The sequence below is a fragment of the Drosophila ficusphila genome, unplaced genomic scaffold (assembly GCF_018152265.1).
Source record: "Drosophila ficusphila isolate 14025-0441.05 unplaced genomic scaffold, ASM1815226v1 contig_414, whole genome shotgun sequence".
NCBI classification, from domain to species: domain Eukaryota; kingdom Metazoa; phylum Arthropoda; class Insecta; order Diptera; family Drosophilidae; genus Drosophila; species Drosophila ficusphila.
Genome location: NW_025064328.1, coordinates 12342552 through 12361170, shown reverse-complemented (window position 1 = coordinate 12361170; position 18619 = coordinate 12342552). Strand labels below are relative to the sequence as shown.

At 41.4% G+C, this 18619-nt stretch overlaps 3 protein-coding genes across 3 annotated transcripts in view; 1 reads left to right on the top strand and 2 right to left on the bottom strand.

The window, feature by feature from the left end:
• Positions 1 to 18619, top strand: part of LOC108096747 (cyclic nucleotide-gated cation channel beta-1) — a 69826-nt gene that overhangs the window by 40669 nt on the left and 10538 nt on the right. Inside the window, 3 exon segments of the mRNA XM_017198600.2 lie at positions 6741 to 7098; positions 7519 to 7647; positions 7649 to 8583. Of these exon segments, the coding sequence (XP_017054089.2) occupies positions 6741 to 7098; positions 7519 to 7647; positions 7649 to 8583 (1422 nt within the window).
• Positions 262 to 1739, bottom strand: LOC108096748 (trypsin delta). The gene is made up of 3 exons (XM_017198602.1): positions 1436 to 1739; positions 1076 to 1352; positions 262 to 725 (listed from the first exon to the last, which is right to left on the bottom strand). Exons 1-3 carry the CDS (start codon positions 1672 to 1674, stop codon positions 378 to 380), a joined length of 864 nt encoding a protein of 287 aa, XP_017054091.1. The 5' UTR covers positions 1675 to 1739; the 3' UTR covers positions 262 to 377.
• On the bottom strand, positions 11340 to 12167 carry LOC108096749 (neo-calmodulin). Its single transcript, XM_017198603.2, has one exon. The coding sequence runs from the start codon at positions 11968 to 11970 to the stop codon at positions 11500 to 11502; it is 471 nt and encodes a 156-aa protein (XP_017054092.1). The 5' UTR covers positions 11971 to 12167; the 3' UTR covers positions 11340 to 11499.

The window sequence follows — 18619 nt, the reverse complement described above, 5'->3', positions numbered from 1 at the left end:
AGAAGCCGTGCCAATTGCCAGTGGTTTCCAAGCCGGCTATGCCCGTTAATCTAACCCAAGTACTGCCGTAATGTAGAAGGTTTCGCAGATAACTTGGCAACGGAATTGGGAATGAGGTTTCACAGAGATTTATTTTCACTTGTTTTTACTGAAAAACAACTTAAACAATACTCCAATAAATTTAAAGTTTTTGTTACTCACTCTTTTAAGGAATTCCTTAAAAAGTTTTCGGATTTTTGCTTTAAAAACTTATGTATGAAATAAATTAATACACAATGAAAAACATATATTTTTTTGTACACTCTACAAAATGACATAAAAATTTGGAATTATTAATATCAGTAAGTAAAATAATTTGGCATTTTGTGCTTTACTGGCTAGGATAAACCGATCACCAGTAAGGCAATCAATGATAGCGGGCTAATGGTGCTGGATATTCCGAAGGCCGTCGCCCGGATCCATTTTATGCTGCTGTATACGTCCGTATAGACGGTCGGAATGATTTTGATGCCACAGCCAATCGGATAGGCGACTATGCCGACAATCACCATTCCTTTTATTAAAGGGGATCCGATGTCGCCATTGCAGGGATCGGCTTCAGACGTCCAATTATTCTTTCCAGTGCATATCATTCCTTCGGGGTAGTGATGAAAGTGCCTCTTGCACAACCCGTTATCCAGGAGTTCCACTTTCAGGTGATAGATGTTCATTGAAAGGGGTCCACCCTAAAACATTTCAGTATGTCAGTATTAAGATTTCTAATGTTTATCAAATGTTAGAAGTGGTGAGGCAAAAGATACTTTTACAGTGAGAAACAGCTTTTAACACTATGAATCAGTGAGCAATTTGTAGAAGGTATTTGCATTTGGAAAGCCATTGATTGTATAACTTAATGCTTAAATTTTTATTTAGGCATAAATTGAATTGTCCAAAATGGACAAGTTACTTTCTTTATGATACAAAAAACTTTTAAAAAGGTAAAGGCTGTAAAAGAAAGACTTTAATACATATTATAAAATCATCTTTTTTGTTGATTTAATTTAATTAGAATTTTCTATGTCAAAAAAGCTCTTACCGGATACATTCTTCCCCAGCCGAGAACAGAGTGCATGCCGCCCACTGTGGGCGGTTCCGATGGCAGATGAAGAAATCCGATTCGCGGATCGTTTGTGGGCAAACTCTCCTGAAGTTTTATCAATGCCATGTTGAAGGTGTTGTGCATGGTGAAGTTCTTCGGAACGTGGAGCTCCTTGACCGGCATGCAGATGGTTCTGCCAGCGATATATCGCATCCTGTGCGGGGATCCGGCCACCACCAGCAGCAATCTCGCCCTAAACATTATCTTGGTCGGGCTAAGAAAGGGGGATAGCAGTCAGGAAGCCAGGAAATAATGCTTTCCCATTCCCATTGCAACTGAAGAGCTTAAGCCACCTACCTCATGACGCAGTGGGCGGAGGTGATAACCCAGGAGGGGGATATAAGACCTCCACCGCAATAGTGATTGTCGCCGAAATACTTGTAAGGGGTTCTTGATCGAATGGAGACGACGTACTTGGCCAGATTTAAGGTCTCCTCGCCGTGGAATTCGGGCAATGATAATCGCTTCATTCGATGCGCTTCGACACAGACCACCAGCATCAATAATATGGCTACATTTTGGTATTTCACCGCCATACAAAAGTGAAAACTTAAAAAATTTATCTTAAATGTTGAAAGATGTTAAATGGGTAAAGTGATTGAGTTTTAAGCATGTATCCAAACGGAGGTAAAACAATAATTTACGCCACAAGAAAAAAAATGTTTCTTGTTGTTAGAGAAACTTACCACTTGTAATCCATAAAAAAATTTCATATTTTACAGAATGCAATTTATTGGCTTAAAAAACCAATTATTAAAACAGAAGTTTTCTTTTATTTCTAATTCACACCTTATCGTTAATTACATATTTAAAAAAAAATTAAACTTTCATGGCAACAAAAATTTTTTAATGCCAACCATGCTGAGTCAGAAATCTCGAAAAGAATAGATACATTTTCAACGTTTATTTTATTTAAAAACAGTCAACACTCACAGTTATATTATATTCAACACTTATCTTAATTACTAGTATCTTAATGGCACTTCAATCCCCTTTTTGGTTTGGCAAACTTGCTTAAAAGTATTTGAGCACACCAAACACTTATAGCTCGGGTAATAATGAGGTAGCTTCACTTTGCTTCGGTTCATCAGGCAGCTGAATATTGTGCTTCTGAACGGCCTTCTCCCGAAGGCGTTTGAAGTTTGTTCTGCGTAATGTTTTTATGGCTCGACTTCCTTTTTGTGTCGTTTAAGTTTCCATTTCCACTTTGAGCCTGGTCCACTTCACCTCCCTCCTCCGCCCTCGAAAACCCCTTTTCGTTTTTCCGGCCGCGTGTTTGTATAAGGCCCTCAAGTATGTTTAAGTAAAGTTTGCTCGCCAAACTTTTGTCAAAGTATTTTGTTTTCTCAAATATTTTCATTTGCCGAGGCAGCTGCAGCAAATAATTGAGGTTTAGTTTTTGTGTCCAAAAATTCCCCCCAGAATGACGCGCTGCTTTTGGGTTTCGGATTTGGCAACCGAAGCCGAACCAACTTGTGATGATTTGCGGCAAGCAAATTTATTGACAATTCATGGCTCATGGTTGCCCAGCAGCTTTCTCTTTCTGTATGTGTGTGTGTGTGTGTGCGATGGGTGTGTATATGTGTGTGTGGGTGAGGCCGTTCAAGCGTTTTGTTGAACTTTTGCGCAAGTTTGTCGCAAGTTTCCGTTTCCGGCTGGCAGGCCATGACAAAGTGCCGCACATTAAGCTCAAGATTTTTCATTTTTCTTCGCTCTATCTCACTCAGCGGCTGCCGCGCTCCACTGCTCCACGGCTCCTTCGTCCTGGCTTTTTGTTATCACCGAGGCCGCAGCCAAGACAAACCAAAAAGCGCAAAAGTTTAAATTAATGACACTCAACTATTAGCAAAATTAAATAGTGCCAAGATTATGTCTGCAAACTTGGAATGCGGTCAGGGCCAGGGTGTGCTTTCTCCTCATCTCATTCTTCATCTTTCATCTCCTTCTGCATCCTGCTCGTTCTCTTTCTCTCTCTCGCTCACACTCTCATCATGTCCTGGGAAAGGAAACGGCCCAATTTGCGGTGACAGCGCCTGAAAGTGGGCAACAGGCTTGTAAATTGCCAATGACGCAATACACTCGCACATTGACGTTGTTTGCGTGTAGTTCAAACTTTCACTAGACATTGAAATGCACTCTGGCAGACAAAGTTTGTTTGCGACAACTGAAATCAAACAAGTGAGCCGACTAGCATCAATGGCGGGGCCAAAAGGCTTACCAATTATCATGTAAAGTGCCTGGTTATTTAAATTATTAGTGGAAGTTTTAGGAATTTATTAAATGTCTGGTTGTTTTCAATGTTTTTTGGGTTTCTAATTTATTTGTTAGTAAAAGTAATGATAATTTAATATGTAATTCAATTTAATAGGTCATTAAATTAAATGTACTAAAATTTGGAAATGAAGCCAAAGTTTTTTGCTGGCCCAGATTTCGTGTTTAATTTACTCTGCAACAAAGTGTACTTATATTTTCTCCTCAATTAAATCTAACTTTCATAGCCAAAAGCGGATTAAAAATAGTGTTTAAGCACGATAAACTTTTCGTTTATTTACATTTGATTCAAGAGGGATGAAGTGAAAGCCCAGAAATGTATTATTAATGCGTTCGGAACTAAACAACATTTATTTTGTCCGGCTTGCCAGCCGCAGAAGTATCCCATGAAAGCTCTGGAATTAGTTAATAAATAAGCGCGGTCAAGTTGATTTGTATGTTGCCATTAAGCGCGAATTAATTGGAAATTATTGCCCGGCGAGCAAAGTGCAAATTCATGTTAGACGAGACCGCTCCAAAAAAAGATAAAAGGTGTGGAAAGGAGCAGCGGTGGCAGGTGGCAGGTGGCAGGTGGCAAGCCCAAAGTAATTGACAATTTTTGCATTTAACTTGCGACGCGCCGCGAATGAAACTCGAACTGGGGGCAATCTATTCAGCATCATTGTTTTGGTGGCCTAATTGAATTACGCTGGCCAGAAGCTGAGCAATAATTAAAAGCGGTCTGCCAATAATCAATGGCCGAGCACTCAGCTGGGGGCAGGTATCCAATCTATTCGAGAGGAGCAACAGGCGGAGGACACGAACGTCTCCTAATAGAAATAAATTGGCGCCGCACGCAGCTCGCTGGCGACACCGCAGATACACAGACACACAAGCACATAGAGATACATATACATATAGAGATAGAGATACATATACATATAGAAATACAAATACTGGAGGCCAACACAGCTTTGGCCATTGTCTGGCTGTTCGACAGTCAAGTGGCACTTGAGCCAGTCTTTTTGGCCAGGAGCTGCTGGGCCAATCTGCACGGGACCCTTTTGCGTGTGGCAGCTCATGAATTTCCAAGTGGCAGTTGCCAGGCAGCTGGTTAAAAGTAATGAAGCTCCTACGGCGTGTGTGTGTTGCCCCTTCCCCCTCTCTTCACATTCTTGCCTTTTCTTGTTGCATGCTCCATTCGGGCACACGTAATTAAATCTAACTTTATTAGCACATTTCCGGGGGGCTCGAAATGGAGGCTGAGTAACTTTGGTGCGAAAGGTACTTAGACATCACCTGACAATCCAATAAGCTTTGCATGCTAGATGTACACAGAGAAAAACCATTGATCACCTTAGCACATCATTCAATCACTTTCAAAATAATTGAATTCATGTTCATTTCATAAAGTTCCTAAAAAATCTATACTTTGTGTAACTATACGTAAGACTGTTAAGAAAAATACCTAAATTTCAATAAGACCATGTTAGCAAATATCCCATATTTTTTTCTGTGTACAATTTAAGCCCTGGTAAGACTTAATTACACCCAGTCCCAAATACATTTAAGTCCTAGCAAAACGAATACCTTTGTTCTTGTACATCTCGTTGTTGTTTCTTGTTGAATGCTGTTGCTATTTGATAACGTTATTGCAGTTGAGTTGTTGTTAAAGACCAACACTTTCAACACCACCACCACCAACCAGCAAAAACCACCTGTAGCCACCAAAACCACCACCAAACCACCAAACCAATCCTCTTTCACTCGTTCTTATTGTGATTTATTCGCTCATTTCTGTGTGTGTGTTTGTGCCTCCAAAACCCTCTTGAAAAAAAAAAAAAACAAAAAAACAAAAACCAAAAATGTTATTAATGGAGAATTTGCAATTAATTATACTCTATACTCTGATCACATTTCTCGTGCTCTTCCCATTTGAAAACACAAATCAATGCGAAACCAATTACAAATTAAACGACAATCAATGGCAACAAAAAAATGGTGAAATAATGCTGGCAATTGCAGCTGCCACGCCCAGTTTGAGGCGGTCGACGGCTATAGATGGCGATGGTGATGCAGATGGCAATGACAACGAAAACCATGTCGATGGTTATAGCGATGATGACGATGATGAACGATGGCTGAGGGCTGTGGCTCCGGCTCAGAAGGCTCATACTTCGGCTTTTGCCGCTCAAAATGACAGGCCACAGACCAAAACAACAGTCGCAATACGTCAAAACAACGGCTGCAACAACGGCAGCACTACCAACAACAACAACAACTGCAACAGCAACAGCAACAGCAATAAGTGCAACAGCAACAATAGAACAGCAACAGCAACATCTCAGACAAACTTGGGCAATAGATTAGCGCCGAGGGCGAGTTTTCCGGAGATCATGCAGCCCCGCCTCTCGCTCAATGGGCTGCTCAACCCCTCGCTGATGCCCTCGCCACGCCCACTTTATCGGGACCACAGCTCGAGGTCAATCAACCCGCTGACCGCCTACGAGCAGCAGATGGCCGAACTGGATGGCAGCTTCTATGCGAGCAATGCTGGATACTTGGGCGCCGGAATGGGCGGAAGTGCGGGTGGTGGCACCACCTGCACGAATCTCACGGTGGGCGGTGGTTCGAGTGGCATCTCAGCGGGTGGCGGTGCCTCGGCGGGTGGTGGCGGTGGCATGGCCTCGCAAGTGGTTGGCTCATCCGGTGGTGGCGGTGGCGGTGGCAGTGGTGGAGGTGGTGGTGGTGGTGCCGCCATACACACAACCGAACTCTCGATCACACCCACAATGGCCGGCGATGAGCAGTTCATCGATCTGGGGAGCCTTCGGCGCTTCTCGATCGATCGCCAGAGCTTTCTCGGTAAGGCCGCGTGATCCCACTTCCCCTGAAAAGCAAGACAAACACTTGGAAAAATAACTAGCAATTTCACAGAAGACATTTGACTTACTATTCCTAAAAAACATATTTTTAACCCTTAACTCTTTATCAATTGAACTATTCAGCCTAAAACTCTTTAAATTAAACACCCACATATCACAAAAATTAATAATGTAAAATTGTAATACAATACAAATTAACTTAAACCATTTTACTATTTAAACATTTTTTAAAATTTTAACGTCTTTTTTCAAAAATATTAAAATATTATTTTAAGTTTAGTCTTCGAAATTGCTGGGATTTTTCAAAGTAACATGTCCCTAACCTTTGATACTCTAGATTTTATTTTATACCAACAGATTGATTGATTTACAGCCAACTGCTCATACCCTGTCCATTATTTATTAATAATTGATATTTTATAAACAATTATTCATGATATTCCTTCTATTTTTTATTCCACGCGCAGATCTAGGACCAAAGTTTGGCATGACCCAGCCGAAATTCGGGCAGAGTGTCTCGCAACAAGGTTTCTTCACTTCGCACGACAGCCTGGCCACACCATGCGCCTCCAGGGCCTCCAACTCGCACATGGCCACCGTAAGCACTGCCTCAGAAATGGATCTTCTGCACAACAAGCAACGCAACAAGTCGCGGGGCCGCCTGAAAGCGGCTGCCAGCGGCGACCAGCCGCTCCTGGGCACCTGGAACCGCTCCACGGGACGCGGCTCGCAGGATAACACGCTGGCCGGCGGCGGCGGAGCCACCAGTTTGGCCATGGGCGGCCACAACCAGTACGGTGGCAACTACTGCAACGGCACAGATCGGTAAGTAATAAATAGTAAATAAATAAATAATAAATATTTAATAAAAATAAAAAAAAATTAAAAACTTTCTCATTTCTTTTATTTTAAATGGAGAATTAATATTTTATTTGACTATTATATTTGTCTTTTATAAATTACTATCCAGCTTTTGAAAACAAAAAACATTACACAAATATTTTACATAATTATAATTATTATTAAGTTTGTTTGTTTCTTCAAGATGTATTTAAATACATTAATAACAAGCAGTTAATTTAAAATATGTTTAATATTATAACAAAACTGTACACATTTTAAAACATTGAACTTTTCTTTCCATAAGTGATTCAAGTATCAACGAGCATATTTATGCTTAGTAATATTTTTTTTTAATTACGTGTTTTTATAGCTAGTTATATATATTTTTAAAATTTCTTTTAGCTACCCGCGCTCCCGATCGCAACAGCAGGGGCACCACAACGCCGCCCAGCAGGCGCACCACCCCTACCAGCTGCAGCACTCGGCCTCGACGGTGTCGCACCACCCGCACGCGCACGGCCCGCCCTCGCAGGGGGCCCGGGGGGCCGGGTCCGCCCCACGGCGGGCATCCGCACCACCCGCACCACGGTGGTGTTGGCAGCGGGGGCGGTAGTGGGGCGGGGTCGCACGGCGGGCAGCCGCACCACCAGAAGCCGCGGCGAACCGCCTCCCAGAGGATTCGAGCGGCGACGGCGGCCAGGAAGCTGCACTTCGTCTTCGATCCGGCGGGGCGACTGTGCTACTACTGGTCCATGGTGGTCTCCATGGCCTTCCTGTACAACTTCTGGGTGATAATCTACCGCTTCGCCTTCCAGGAGATCAATCGGCGAACGATCGCCATTTGGTTTTGCCTGGACTACCTGTCCGACTTCCTGTATCTGATCGACATCCTGTTCCATTTTCGCACCGGATATCTGGAGGACGGGGTCCTGCAGACGGACGCACTGAAGCTGCGCACCCACTACATGAACTCGACTATCTTCTACATCGACTGCCTGTGCCTGCTGCCGCTGGACTTCCTCTACTTGTCCATCGGCTTCAACTCGATCCTGCGCAGCTTCCGGCTGGTGAAGATCTACCGGTTTTGGGCCTTCATGGATCGGACCGAGCGGCACACCAACTATCCGAATCTCTTCCGGAGCACGGCGCTCATCCACTACCTGCTTGTGATATTCCACTGGAACGGCTGCCTCTACCACATCATCCACAAGAACAACGGCTTTGGATCCCGCAACTGGGTCTACCACGACTCGGAATCGGCGGACGTGGTGAAGCAGTACCTGCAGAGCTACTACTGGTGCACCCTCGCCCTGACCACCATCGGGGACCTGCCCAAGCCGCGCTCCAAGGGCGAGTATGTCTTCGTCATCCTGCAACTGCTCTTCGGACTGATGCTATTTGCCACCGTGCTGGGGCACGTGGCCAACATCGTGACGTCAGTGAGTGCAGCGCGCAAGGAGTTCCAAGGTGAGTGCTCCAAGCTATAAATATTTTTCGGAATTTTACATTTAAAGTCTTTGTGCTTTAAAGATGCAATATATAGTAATTTTTGTAGAAGGAAAAAATATTGATTACCTATGAAATTAAAAATTTAAACAATAAATAATCTGTTTTGGGGTAGGTTTTTTCGTGTAGGCCTTAAATTCTATAGAGGGTACGTTAGTGTCGTTTTCAATATACAATTTAAGTCAATTTTTGATAGTTGAAAAAATTTTTTTTAAAGGTTTTAAGGTCTACAAAAATTAAAGACTAAGGTATTTAAAAATCTGTTTAACATTCGTTTATTCCGCTTACAAAACAAGATATTATTAGAAGTACCATTTTCACTTGATTTTTGTTTTGTTATCTTATTTCTCTAAGAGTAATTCGGTTTAAAGGTGACTCATATAGATATCCCCCATAAAGAAATATATGATTATTTATTATTAATAAACCATTGAAAGCAGCATCCCGCTTTTCTTTTGATAAGCAAAACATTAAAATATTTAAATATTTGATAAAATCGTTTAAATTAATGAGAGTGGCTGAAGCAAAGAAAATGACCCAGAACTGGAATCCAAACATAATGAGAAGAATTTTTGAACAATTAGCCCAAAAATGTTTTCCTTCTAAATTCTCTTTGCCAAGAGCAAGTACTTAGCCTGATTAATTATTTTGTTTGTTGTATGCAAACAAGGAAAATATCTCTGATTGATGGCATTTAAGTCCTTGCTTGTTTAAAAAATCTCTAGTTTTATATTTGCGCAATAAATTGGCAAGCAAATGCAGCTGACATTATGATAAAGAATGGCAAATGTTCAACGATAAGCTTGTGAAAAATGTCGTGTTTAATATGCCACACAACTTATCATCGGAATTCGAGCTCTGGTTTTTCATACGGAAAACCCGTATTAATGCAGATGAGAAAAGTGAATGTCAACAATAGCGATGAAGGTATTTCCCAGCGAATCGAGACGGAAATTCCGAGTCTTACCAAAACTGGACGGACTTGTTGCGCATAGTTGTCCTGACAACTGAAAGAGGTCCTTGCAGAAGGATATGAATGCGGATAAAAAAAAAGAGAAAGGGAGCAGGACAACAATGGGAAATGCTTTTGGACTTATCCTTAAGCTGCGTTGTTTGAAAGGGGGAATTTATATGATTGTAAGGGCTGAATGATGTGCCAGCTCGGCCAATTTTATGCAAAATATTGAAATCTGGCGCTTGTATGGCAACGATGATGATGTCCCAGTGGTGGCAGTGGTGCTAGTGGTGCCAGTGCCAGTGCCAGAACTTGTAATGCCCATTGTGGCACACAAAGAGCGCTCGAAGGACCCGAAGGACTCGTGGAGCAATCTCTCGTAGGCTCAGTTGGGCGTGCGGCCATTAGCTAAATGAACTCGTTTACCCGGCCCGGCCATAAATAACTGGACGAAATGCAAGAGCAATCCAAGTCAGCTAAGTGGAAAATGCCAAGCGAAAGGCAAAGAAGGGCTAGACAACACTACACTCAAGAAAAATATACGGGGTGAAGGGCTTGCTGTATATTAATTCTCAATTTACATTTCATGTGTTATGTAAGATTCAAAGAAACAAAAAATACCATTTAAAATATATTTAGCAAATATATTTTGATAACTAAAGTGGGCTTTGGTTTTAACAAACAACATTTTTTGAAGAAGCTTAATAATATTTAAAAATTTTATTTTTTTTTAATATTTTTTTTTAGCTTTATTAAAAGATTGCTCCTTTTTTCATAAAAAAGAAAATCAATAAAAAATACCAACATTTTTTAAAATTTATAGAAGGCTTGTAAACTGTAGTTAGTTATCTTTACACCAATTATTTTAGAACTTAGTTTTTTCTGAGTGCACGACTAGACTAATAGGAAGACGCTTTAGAGGAAACGGAAGCGGGAATAAGAAGAAGCGACAGCGACAGCGGCAGCGGTGGCATCATTTCTAGCTTTCATTAGAAGCAGCGTCAGCTGAAAAATATTAAAGCCACTCACGACGACAACGAGTCAAGGTGGTTTCGGTGGAATCCTGCCAGCAGGGGGCAAACAAAGCACAATTGGACGCCGGTGGGCGGGTCCGAAAAAGGGGGCGTGGCACCTTGATTTCTGATTTCAGCTGGCTTATCCTTTTGGCCGAGTTCCTTCTTCTTGGTCTTCTTCCTAAAAACCCCGCCAGCAGCTGCCGGCCAACTGACTTGTTTACACAACACTTTGCATGTGTGCCTGTGTGTGTGTGTGCGTATGTGTGGCCATTGCACATGTGGCCATGTCCATGTCCGTGTCCTGCAAGGGGGCGTGGCAGGGGGCGTCAGGATGGCAAAGTCAGCAAGCAAAGCTCTGGCGGCTTAATGGACGAAACGTGCTGTTGAATTAATTTCTGGCTTTATGCTCTCAATTTTTTCTTCCTTTCGCTCGTTTTCCATTCAGTCGTCTTCGTTTTTTGCCTGCAGACAGAAATATACTTCAATGTATCAGATTTCAATTTTTTTTTTTAATATTTTGTTAAGTGAGCTCCGAGTGAGTGAAATGTAGGCAATTTTATTAATAAATTCTTACGAAGGTTTTCTTTTAAAAAGCAATTTTATTTGCATTAATAAAGTATCAGGGGTATAATAAATCAAAAAAATTAAATAATTTTTAAAAATATGTAAATGAGGAAGCATAAACAAAAATAAAGCTGATAGATCATATTTTATAGAATATAAAACGATTTAATTTGGTTTGAATAAATTGAAAGCCAAAAATATTTTTTACAAATTATTAAAAAGGTCAATTTAATAATTTGTAAACATATTTTTGTTTTTCAATTTAATTTTTAATTGTTTTCTGTGTGGGTTTTTCTGCACATTTGACACGGGGAATTTAAAAATTTTTATCGCGGGCCAAGTTTATATGGGGGAGCGCATAAAGCTGGTGAAATCGCTCCGGCTTATGCGACCATCGCCATCCATGTCGACGGCACGGCAGATGTCCTTGATATCGCTATCGCTTAAGGCTGCTCCCATCAGTAAGCCCATGGTGGCACGCACATCCTGGTTGTTGATGTACCCATCGTGATCGCGATCCATAAGATCGAATGTCCGCTCCAGATTCTCTTCACTATTCATGTCGGCCATTCGGGGAGCCATCATCTGAATGAATCTGGGCAGAGTCAATTGCTCACCCTGCGGTGCCACCGATCGGATGAAATCGTAGAGCTCCGCTTCGGTGATCTCGTGACCCACAGAAAGCAAAGCCAATCGCATTTCCTTGGGCGAAAGAAATCCATTTGAGTCCAAATCGAACCGATGAAAGGCTTCCTTCAGTTCTTCAATCTGCTCTGTCGACAGCTCATGGGCAATTGCAAAATTAGTAGCCATGCTTAACCATAAAACCCGCAAGGCAATTCAGGAAAACTCAATACACACTTAACAAAAAAAGCGTTGTGTATGAAAACTGACAATCAACTCAACTCAACCGAACTCAAACTCTGTTTTCGATGGCTAATAAAACACTTAGGCAGGCAATTGTTGCTGTTGCGGCCGCAAACTTTTCCGGAATAATAATGCATCATATACTCGAACAAGGGGCAGTGAAGGATATAAAAAAAAAAAAAATAGAAAAACAGGAAAAAGAAAGGAGAGATGCTGAAGCATGCAGCGTTTGGAGAACCATCCATCAATTTGTCAATTCAGCGCTTGCCTTTGAGTGGCCGGCCATGGGACAGGAATGATGTTAGATGATGATGTTGATGACGATGATGATGATGATGATGATGGGCAGTAGTTGCTCTGGAGTGCTGGTCATAAAAATCAAGCAGGCTTCGATGGCAAAAAAATACAAATAAAAGGAATAGTGCCTCTCACAATCGCTGGCTTGATGGCAGTATGCCCTCGAGATATAGTTTAATCCTTCACTTCGAGAGCTTATCGGAAAAAAATTTGATGAAATGCATGGCAAATATGGTTTGGTTTGTTCAACGCACTTAAAAAGTGAATTGGTTGCAATTAAATTTGATTTTGTATGCCTAAAATGAAGAGGAACGCTTCACTATATTCTCTAGAGTTTATTGAAAAATAGAAATATGAAATGCATAGCAAAAATATTTGGTCTGTTCAACATATTGGAAACTTGATTTGTTTGTTATTGAATTTATTTTTTGTGAGCTCAAAATAAAAAGGAAATCTTAGATGAACGTTTTCACAACTTTATCAAAGTTAGGTCAAGACCAAATTTAATTATAAATGGCTTTGCAAACTGTAAGCAAACATTTCTTTCTATATATTTGAGAAATTGAATCAAATTTAAATTAATTACAAATGTAGCCTTACCGTTTGTGGAATCATTTTTCTTTTGCCTGCTACAAATGCCGGACATAAGTTCACTTTGTTTTTCAGGCGAACGGGAAGCCACTGACTTGTCGGGGATTTCTAGGCTTAGCAATAAGTTTGCCGGCAGCCCGCCCATTTGATTCATTCATTCAACTTTTGAGGCCTGCTCTTGTTGCTGTCTGTCCCCAAAGACTTTGAGCCGAGATGATAGGCAAATGAAATGTTGTCGCCGTCCCACATGACGAATGATTAATGGCACGAATGATACATTTCTCCTGGGTGCCCACGAGCCACCACGAGCCAGTCAAAAGTTGAAACTTAACTTTTAACTAAGGCTGGCACTTTTTCACTCGATGTCACGCTGCCGCTCGCTGCGAATTCCGCTAGTCAGGCTATTTTAGTGGGGGGATACTGTTTGCAAAGTGACTGAGTCCCCGGTTCTTCTTCTTCTTCTTATGCTTCTTCTTCTCAGTCTTCTTGTTCTTCTTCGTCTCCTGCTACATTAGCCTACTTCCTCCGCTCTACATCCTGCATCCTACATCCTACATCCTACTCAGGATTCCACTGATGCTGCAACAACTTGTGCTTGTGTATTTGCTTAAGCCGAGGTCGTTTTCCTGTTTCCTTCCGCCGCTTTTCCACTTTCCCGCTGATGCTAATGCCGCCGAAGGGGAAATGCAGAGGGGGAGGGGGCGCAAAGAAAATTGATTTTGAAATAGTTGGTCTGCCTTTTTAAATTTGATTGACGTTATTACATTACATAACATCGCACACTAAGAGGAAAGCCGAAGCAGATGGCTTAAGTTATTCATCCATTTAGCCCCACTTAGGGGTTGGGGGGCGGTGGGTGGTGCTGAGGGGGCGGGGCAAGAGGCAAGGGGCAACAACAAGTGGAAAACTGTCATTATTTTTGAGTTATTGATGGTTCTTTTTTTCTCAAAATCATTTTGCAACAATGTTGCCGCCACCCAACCATTCAAACACACACCCACACACACATTCACTTTTCAGACACGCGCTGACAGGATCTCCAGCCCCTCCCACCACCGCCCCTTTATCCCTTCCCTGAAACAGGCACACACACTGTTACATTCACGCTTAGTTAAACGCATGGCTGTGGCTTGTTAACGCCGACAAGCGCAAAAGTTTGCCGTTCGCCAAATGCTTGCGATAATCGACAAGCGTTCACACACTCGACCAGATGCACTTAAAAAAATTTACTCTCTCTCAAAAATTACTTGAAAGGAATCGACATAGATTTTATTCTGATAAAATAATAGTTTCCTCTAAGTTTTTCTTACATTTTTCAAATTTTATGAAGTAAACAAATCTGTTCTTACCGAAGTTCTATCGCATTTTGTATCAAGACTTTTAAAAATATTGTTAATTGAAAAAATAATAAAAACATTATATTCTCTGTTACTGATTCAAAGTTATGTATTCATTTTTTTAATTAATCAACAGGTAATAGTTAAACTAGTTCAATGTGATGAAAAACTTAAGTACCATTAGAAAAACAATTCTTGATTAATTTTGGAAATCAAATCGTTAACACAAGTTTTTTTGCGAGTATTCAAAATCCTTTAAGGGAATAATTTTCGAAATATTTTCCATTTTTCTAAGTGTAGAAAAGAGATACACTCTGACGAACAACCTGCTCTCACTCAGGACTTTCGTATTATGAGGCTGTGTATTGAATTTTCCCCTGCTTTGGCAACCGTCCAAACATCGTTTCAAAAACCGGCATTTAAAATTATGGAAACTCAGCCCCTTATCTCTGTCCAAAATACCCCCCACTCCCCCTATCCCCGGCCATTATGTAATTGTTATTGTAAATAGTTTTATGCAAATTTTGCCGCTGTCAGCAAAACTGTCAACGGACCTTGATTGATGCATGGGGACAGTTTGCATATGAATCATCGCTCGTGTGTGGATTTTTCCAATTTCGCCCCTTTGCTTTTTATTTAGTTTTTAAATATTTATGGCATTTATTCGCCGCTCGCTGCTAGAGCGCTCTCGGTCTTCATTTACAATTAACGTCTGTTTGGGTTGGCTGGGTTGGACTTGGCTTTTGGCCTCGCAATTAAAACAATTTACGCGCTCAATTTAAGCCAGCACAAACAAACACGAATGGGCCAAAAGGAGCCGAGCGGGAGTTGCAGAAGATTTGTAGTGCCTTAGCCAAGCGTTTTCGACTTGGTAAATGCATAATGGACAACGTGTTGTTGTTTACCCTTGTTTTTGTTTTTGTTTTTTGCTTTTCCCGCTGCTGCTGTTGCTAGTGGTGATGCTGGCCCACTATGGTGGCACTAAAAATAGCAACGAGGCGAAGTGACGAAAAGCAAACGAACTGAGGCAAGAACGCGCGTCAGCCATTCGACATTGGCCCCGTCCCGGCGATATCCTTTCCCCCTCCGCACACTGCGGCAAAGCAAGGACCTTTAATTCAGGAAATCAACACCTATTAGAGGTTGATGGAAATTTCTTGGTGATCGATTTATTTTAAGAGGTTTTTAAGTTCCGAAAGCTAACAGCTAGATTTTCTTCAGTAAAAATATAAGATTGTATAGTTTTGGTTAAGTATACTTAATTTTCTTTTATAAAATAAATACAATACTGAGTTGTTTTTTAAATGAAATTAAAAATAAAATAAATAAAAACAATATTTGTATTAATTATTAAACAGCAATATTGATACTTTATGCAATTATTAAATATGATAAAATATTCTTAAAAATATTCATTGGATTAAAATTAAATTGTATTTGATTTAAATGTTTAGATAATAGGAAATTATTATATTTTTATTATTTTACAAATTTGTTAGATATTTCTAGATTTCTAGAAAACTTAAAAATGAATTAAAAATTGCAACTATTTCTTTTGTAGTTTAAAATAAATACAATATTAACAATTCCTTTTTATTAATGTGTATTGAGACTTAATATATTTTTGCCAGTGGCATTTCGGTGACAAATGGCAAAGGTACCGGCGTATCCTTCTCAAGCGAGACATCGCCGGAATGCCGGTGGCCAGGGGCTGTCAAAGCAAAAAGGACTCTCGCAGACCTTTCCAGGGTATCGTTTTCTTCGATTAAGCCGGCTTCCTTTGGCCCGCACCTCTTTCATTTTTTTTCCCTCCTGCGCATTTTGCCTCTTTTAAGTGGGCGGGTGGGCGTGGCGAGGGGGATGCAGCGACGTCCATTATCCACTTTAAGTTGCCCGCCCTTGCTGCGTGAAAGTGTGCGAGTGTGTGTGTGTGTGTGCGAGTGTTAGTGTGTGAATGTCCTGGCATGCTTTGGTATGTGTGTTCAGCTTGGTTTGTGTTTGTTGTTCGTTTCGCTGTTTGCTTTTGCTTGCCACAGCAATGTCCTGCGTTTGTGTGAGTTTATGTTTGCTTCTGGTTATGGCCCACAGCTGTAACCGTGTGCGCGTGTGTGTTAGTGTGTCTGTGTGTGTGTGTCTGTGGGAATATATATATATATATGCGGATTCCAATCAATATCGTAGACGCAGTCGCCGCTGGTGGCCGCTTTTGCCCATTAAGCTGCATGTACACCAACTTACTGTCGTATTTTTAGAACATGCCAGTTGTTGTTCTTGTTCCTCTCGCTTTTTATCCCCCTCCCCCTTTTCTTTTCCCCCCTCTTTCGTTGCTGTTGTATTACGGCATGTTGCTGCTCTTTAAGGGCAAAGTATTCCATTATCCTTGAATGGCGAATTTCCCAAGGATTTCAGCATTCAGCTTTCAGCTCTGGATGCAGCTGGCATGCGCATTGTTATTGCAAACTGCTGCCGCTGCGAGGTGCTCACCGCATTTATTTTTAGTTACCGCCTGAATAAATCCATCCCCAGCATTTCATCCGACCATCAGCCAGCATCCTTGCTCCTTGCCACCCGTCTCCCCGCTGCTCCTGCTGCTCCTGCTGCTCCACCTGCCACCGTTTGTTGCTCCAGCCAGCAGCCGTGGCGGAGGTAAATGCATAATTAAGGTGCAAAAATCAGAGGCCGAATGCATTTGGCTTGAAATTGAATGTACACCATTCAACGGTAAGCCGTATATCTCCGGCTTTCGGTTGTAACATTTCCGGGAGAGAAGAGTCACGGGCTTGGGAGTGCTACGGAAATTTCAAGGGGTTCGAAATCCGCTATAAACTTGCATAAAACATAAGTAGTAGGGATTTTGTAACCGAAAGAAGGACTTTTAAATGTCGATAAAGGAAGTTTAGTTTTTCATAGCATACTTTTATGCACTTTGTTAAGTTGCTTTCAATTCTGCTCAATATATTTAACTAGTTTCACAAAAAGAAATAAGTCAGATTACTTTTGAGAAAGGTTACTAATTTTAACATAAAAATAATAATAATAATTATATAATAAGTAATGTTTTTAAATTCAAAAATAATATTCTTTTTAAAAATAATTATTATACACGCAAATGCATAAAATCTGAACTTATAAAATACTTACCTACTTATAAAAACTTTATATGAAAAATGAATTATTCGAAGGGATTTTCTATGCTTCAATAATCACTGGCATTTCAACTTTTCAAAGTGTTTTCAATGCCATATAGTTGTTTACTTTGCGCCAGCAAAAGCCACACCTTTAAAGCACCTTAACAAGTGAATTAATGCCGATTCCGAATCGATGATATTTGTTTTCTGCTTTTGAAAAAAGCCATATGGAATGGCGGCAGGTGGGGAAGCTGCAGACCATTACTTCGCCTCCACTTCGAATTGCGGCAAGTGCGCTCTGCACTCGGGTGATAATCGCAGACAATTCCTACGATTCCTGTGCGCATTCAGCAAATGCCGGAGCGTCCTTCCACCACTCCCCTTTCCCCTCCCCCTCCTCAGTACCCCCCTTTGGCCACCCAGGAACTCCCATCAGCGAGCATTGTTCTGCCCCCGAACTCGTTGTCTCCTGGTCTCCGAACAGAACTTCCGTCTTTGGCATAACACATCAGCTTGACTCTTAAGTGGTTTCTAGTTAGTTTGCAATTTTCACTTGGCTCGCACACACACTAACACACACCTCGCCATCCTGCTGCGTTCTTCTTTTTGTTTTTTATTTTTTCCTCATCTTTTTGAATGCATGTTGGGGTCGGTGTTTTTGTGCGGCGGTTTTATGAAAAGACTGTGTGGCACACAGGAAGAGCAAGTTTTTGTCACGCATATTTACTGTTTGTATGTGATCCCCACTTTTGTTCGCTGCGAAACTTGCTGCAGCATTTCGCTGGCAGACAATGGCTTGAACTTTTGCACCCAGATTTCTTTTGCCGACAAACACACACTCTCACTCTCACACACAAACACACACACACACACACTCATACACATAGATAAACCGCCATAGGGAAGGCAGTGACTTTTGTCTGCAGCTGATCCTTCGGCGGCAATTGTCCTCGGCTGTCAGTCGAGAGACAAAAGTCGAGTCAAAACAGTAAATGTAATTATTGGGAAACTGCACCGCTTAGTTTGAGGTGACATTGCCACCCAGTCAAGTTCCAAGAAAAGCCACCCAAAGCAGCCACCCAACCACCCAACCGCCGAGCCACCCAAGCCACCCCAAAATCCCCGCCATGGAAAATTGCAACAGAAGCAGATCAAAGTTCGCCGGGGGCAACTGTAGGCGAAGCAGAGCATAAAATGAAAAATAAATAAGAAATAAGCTGAATGTGGAGCCAAATGCACTTT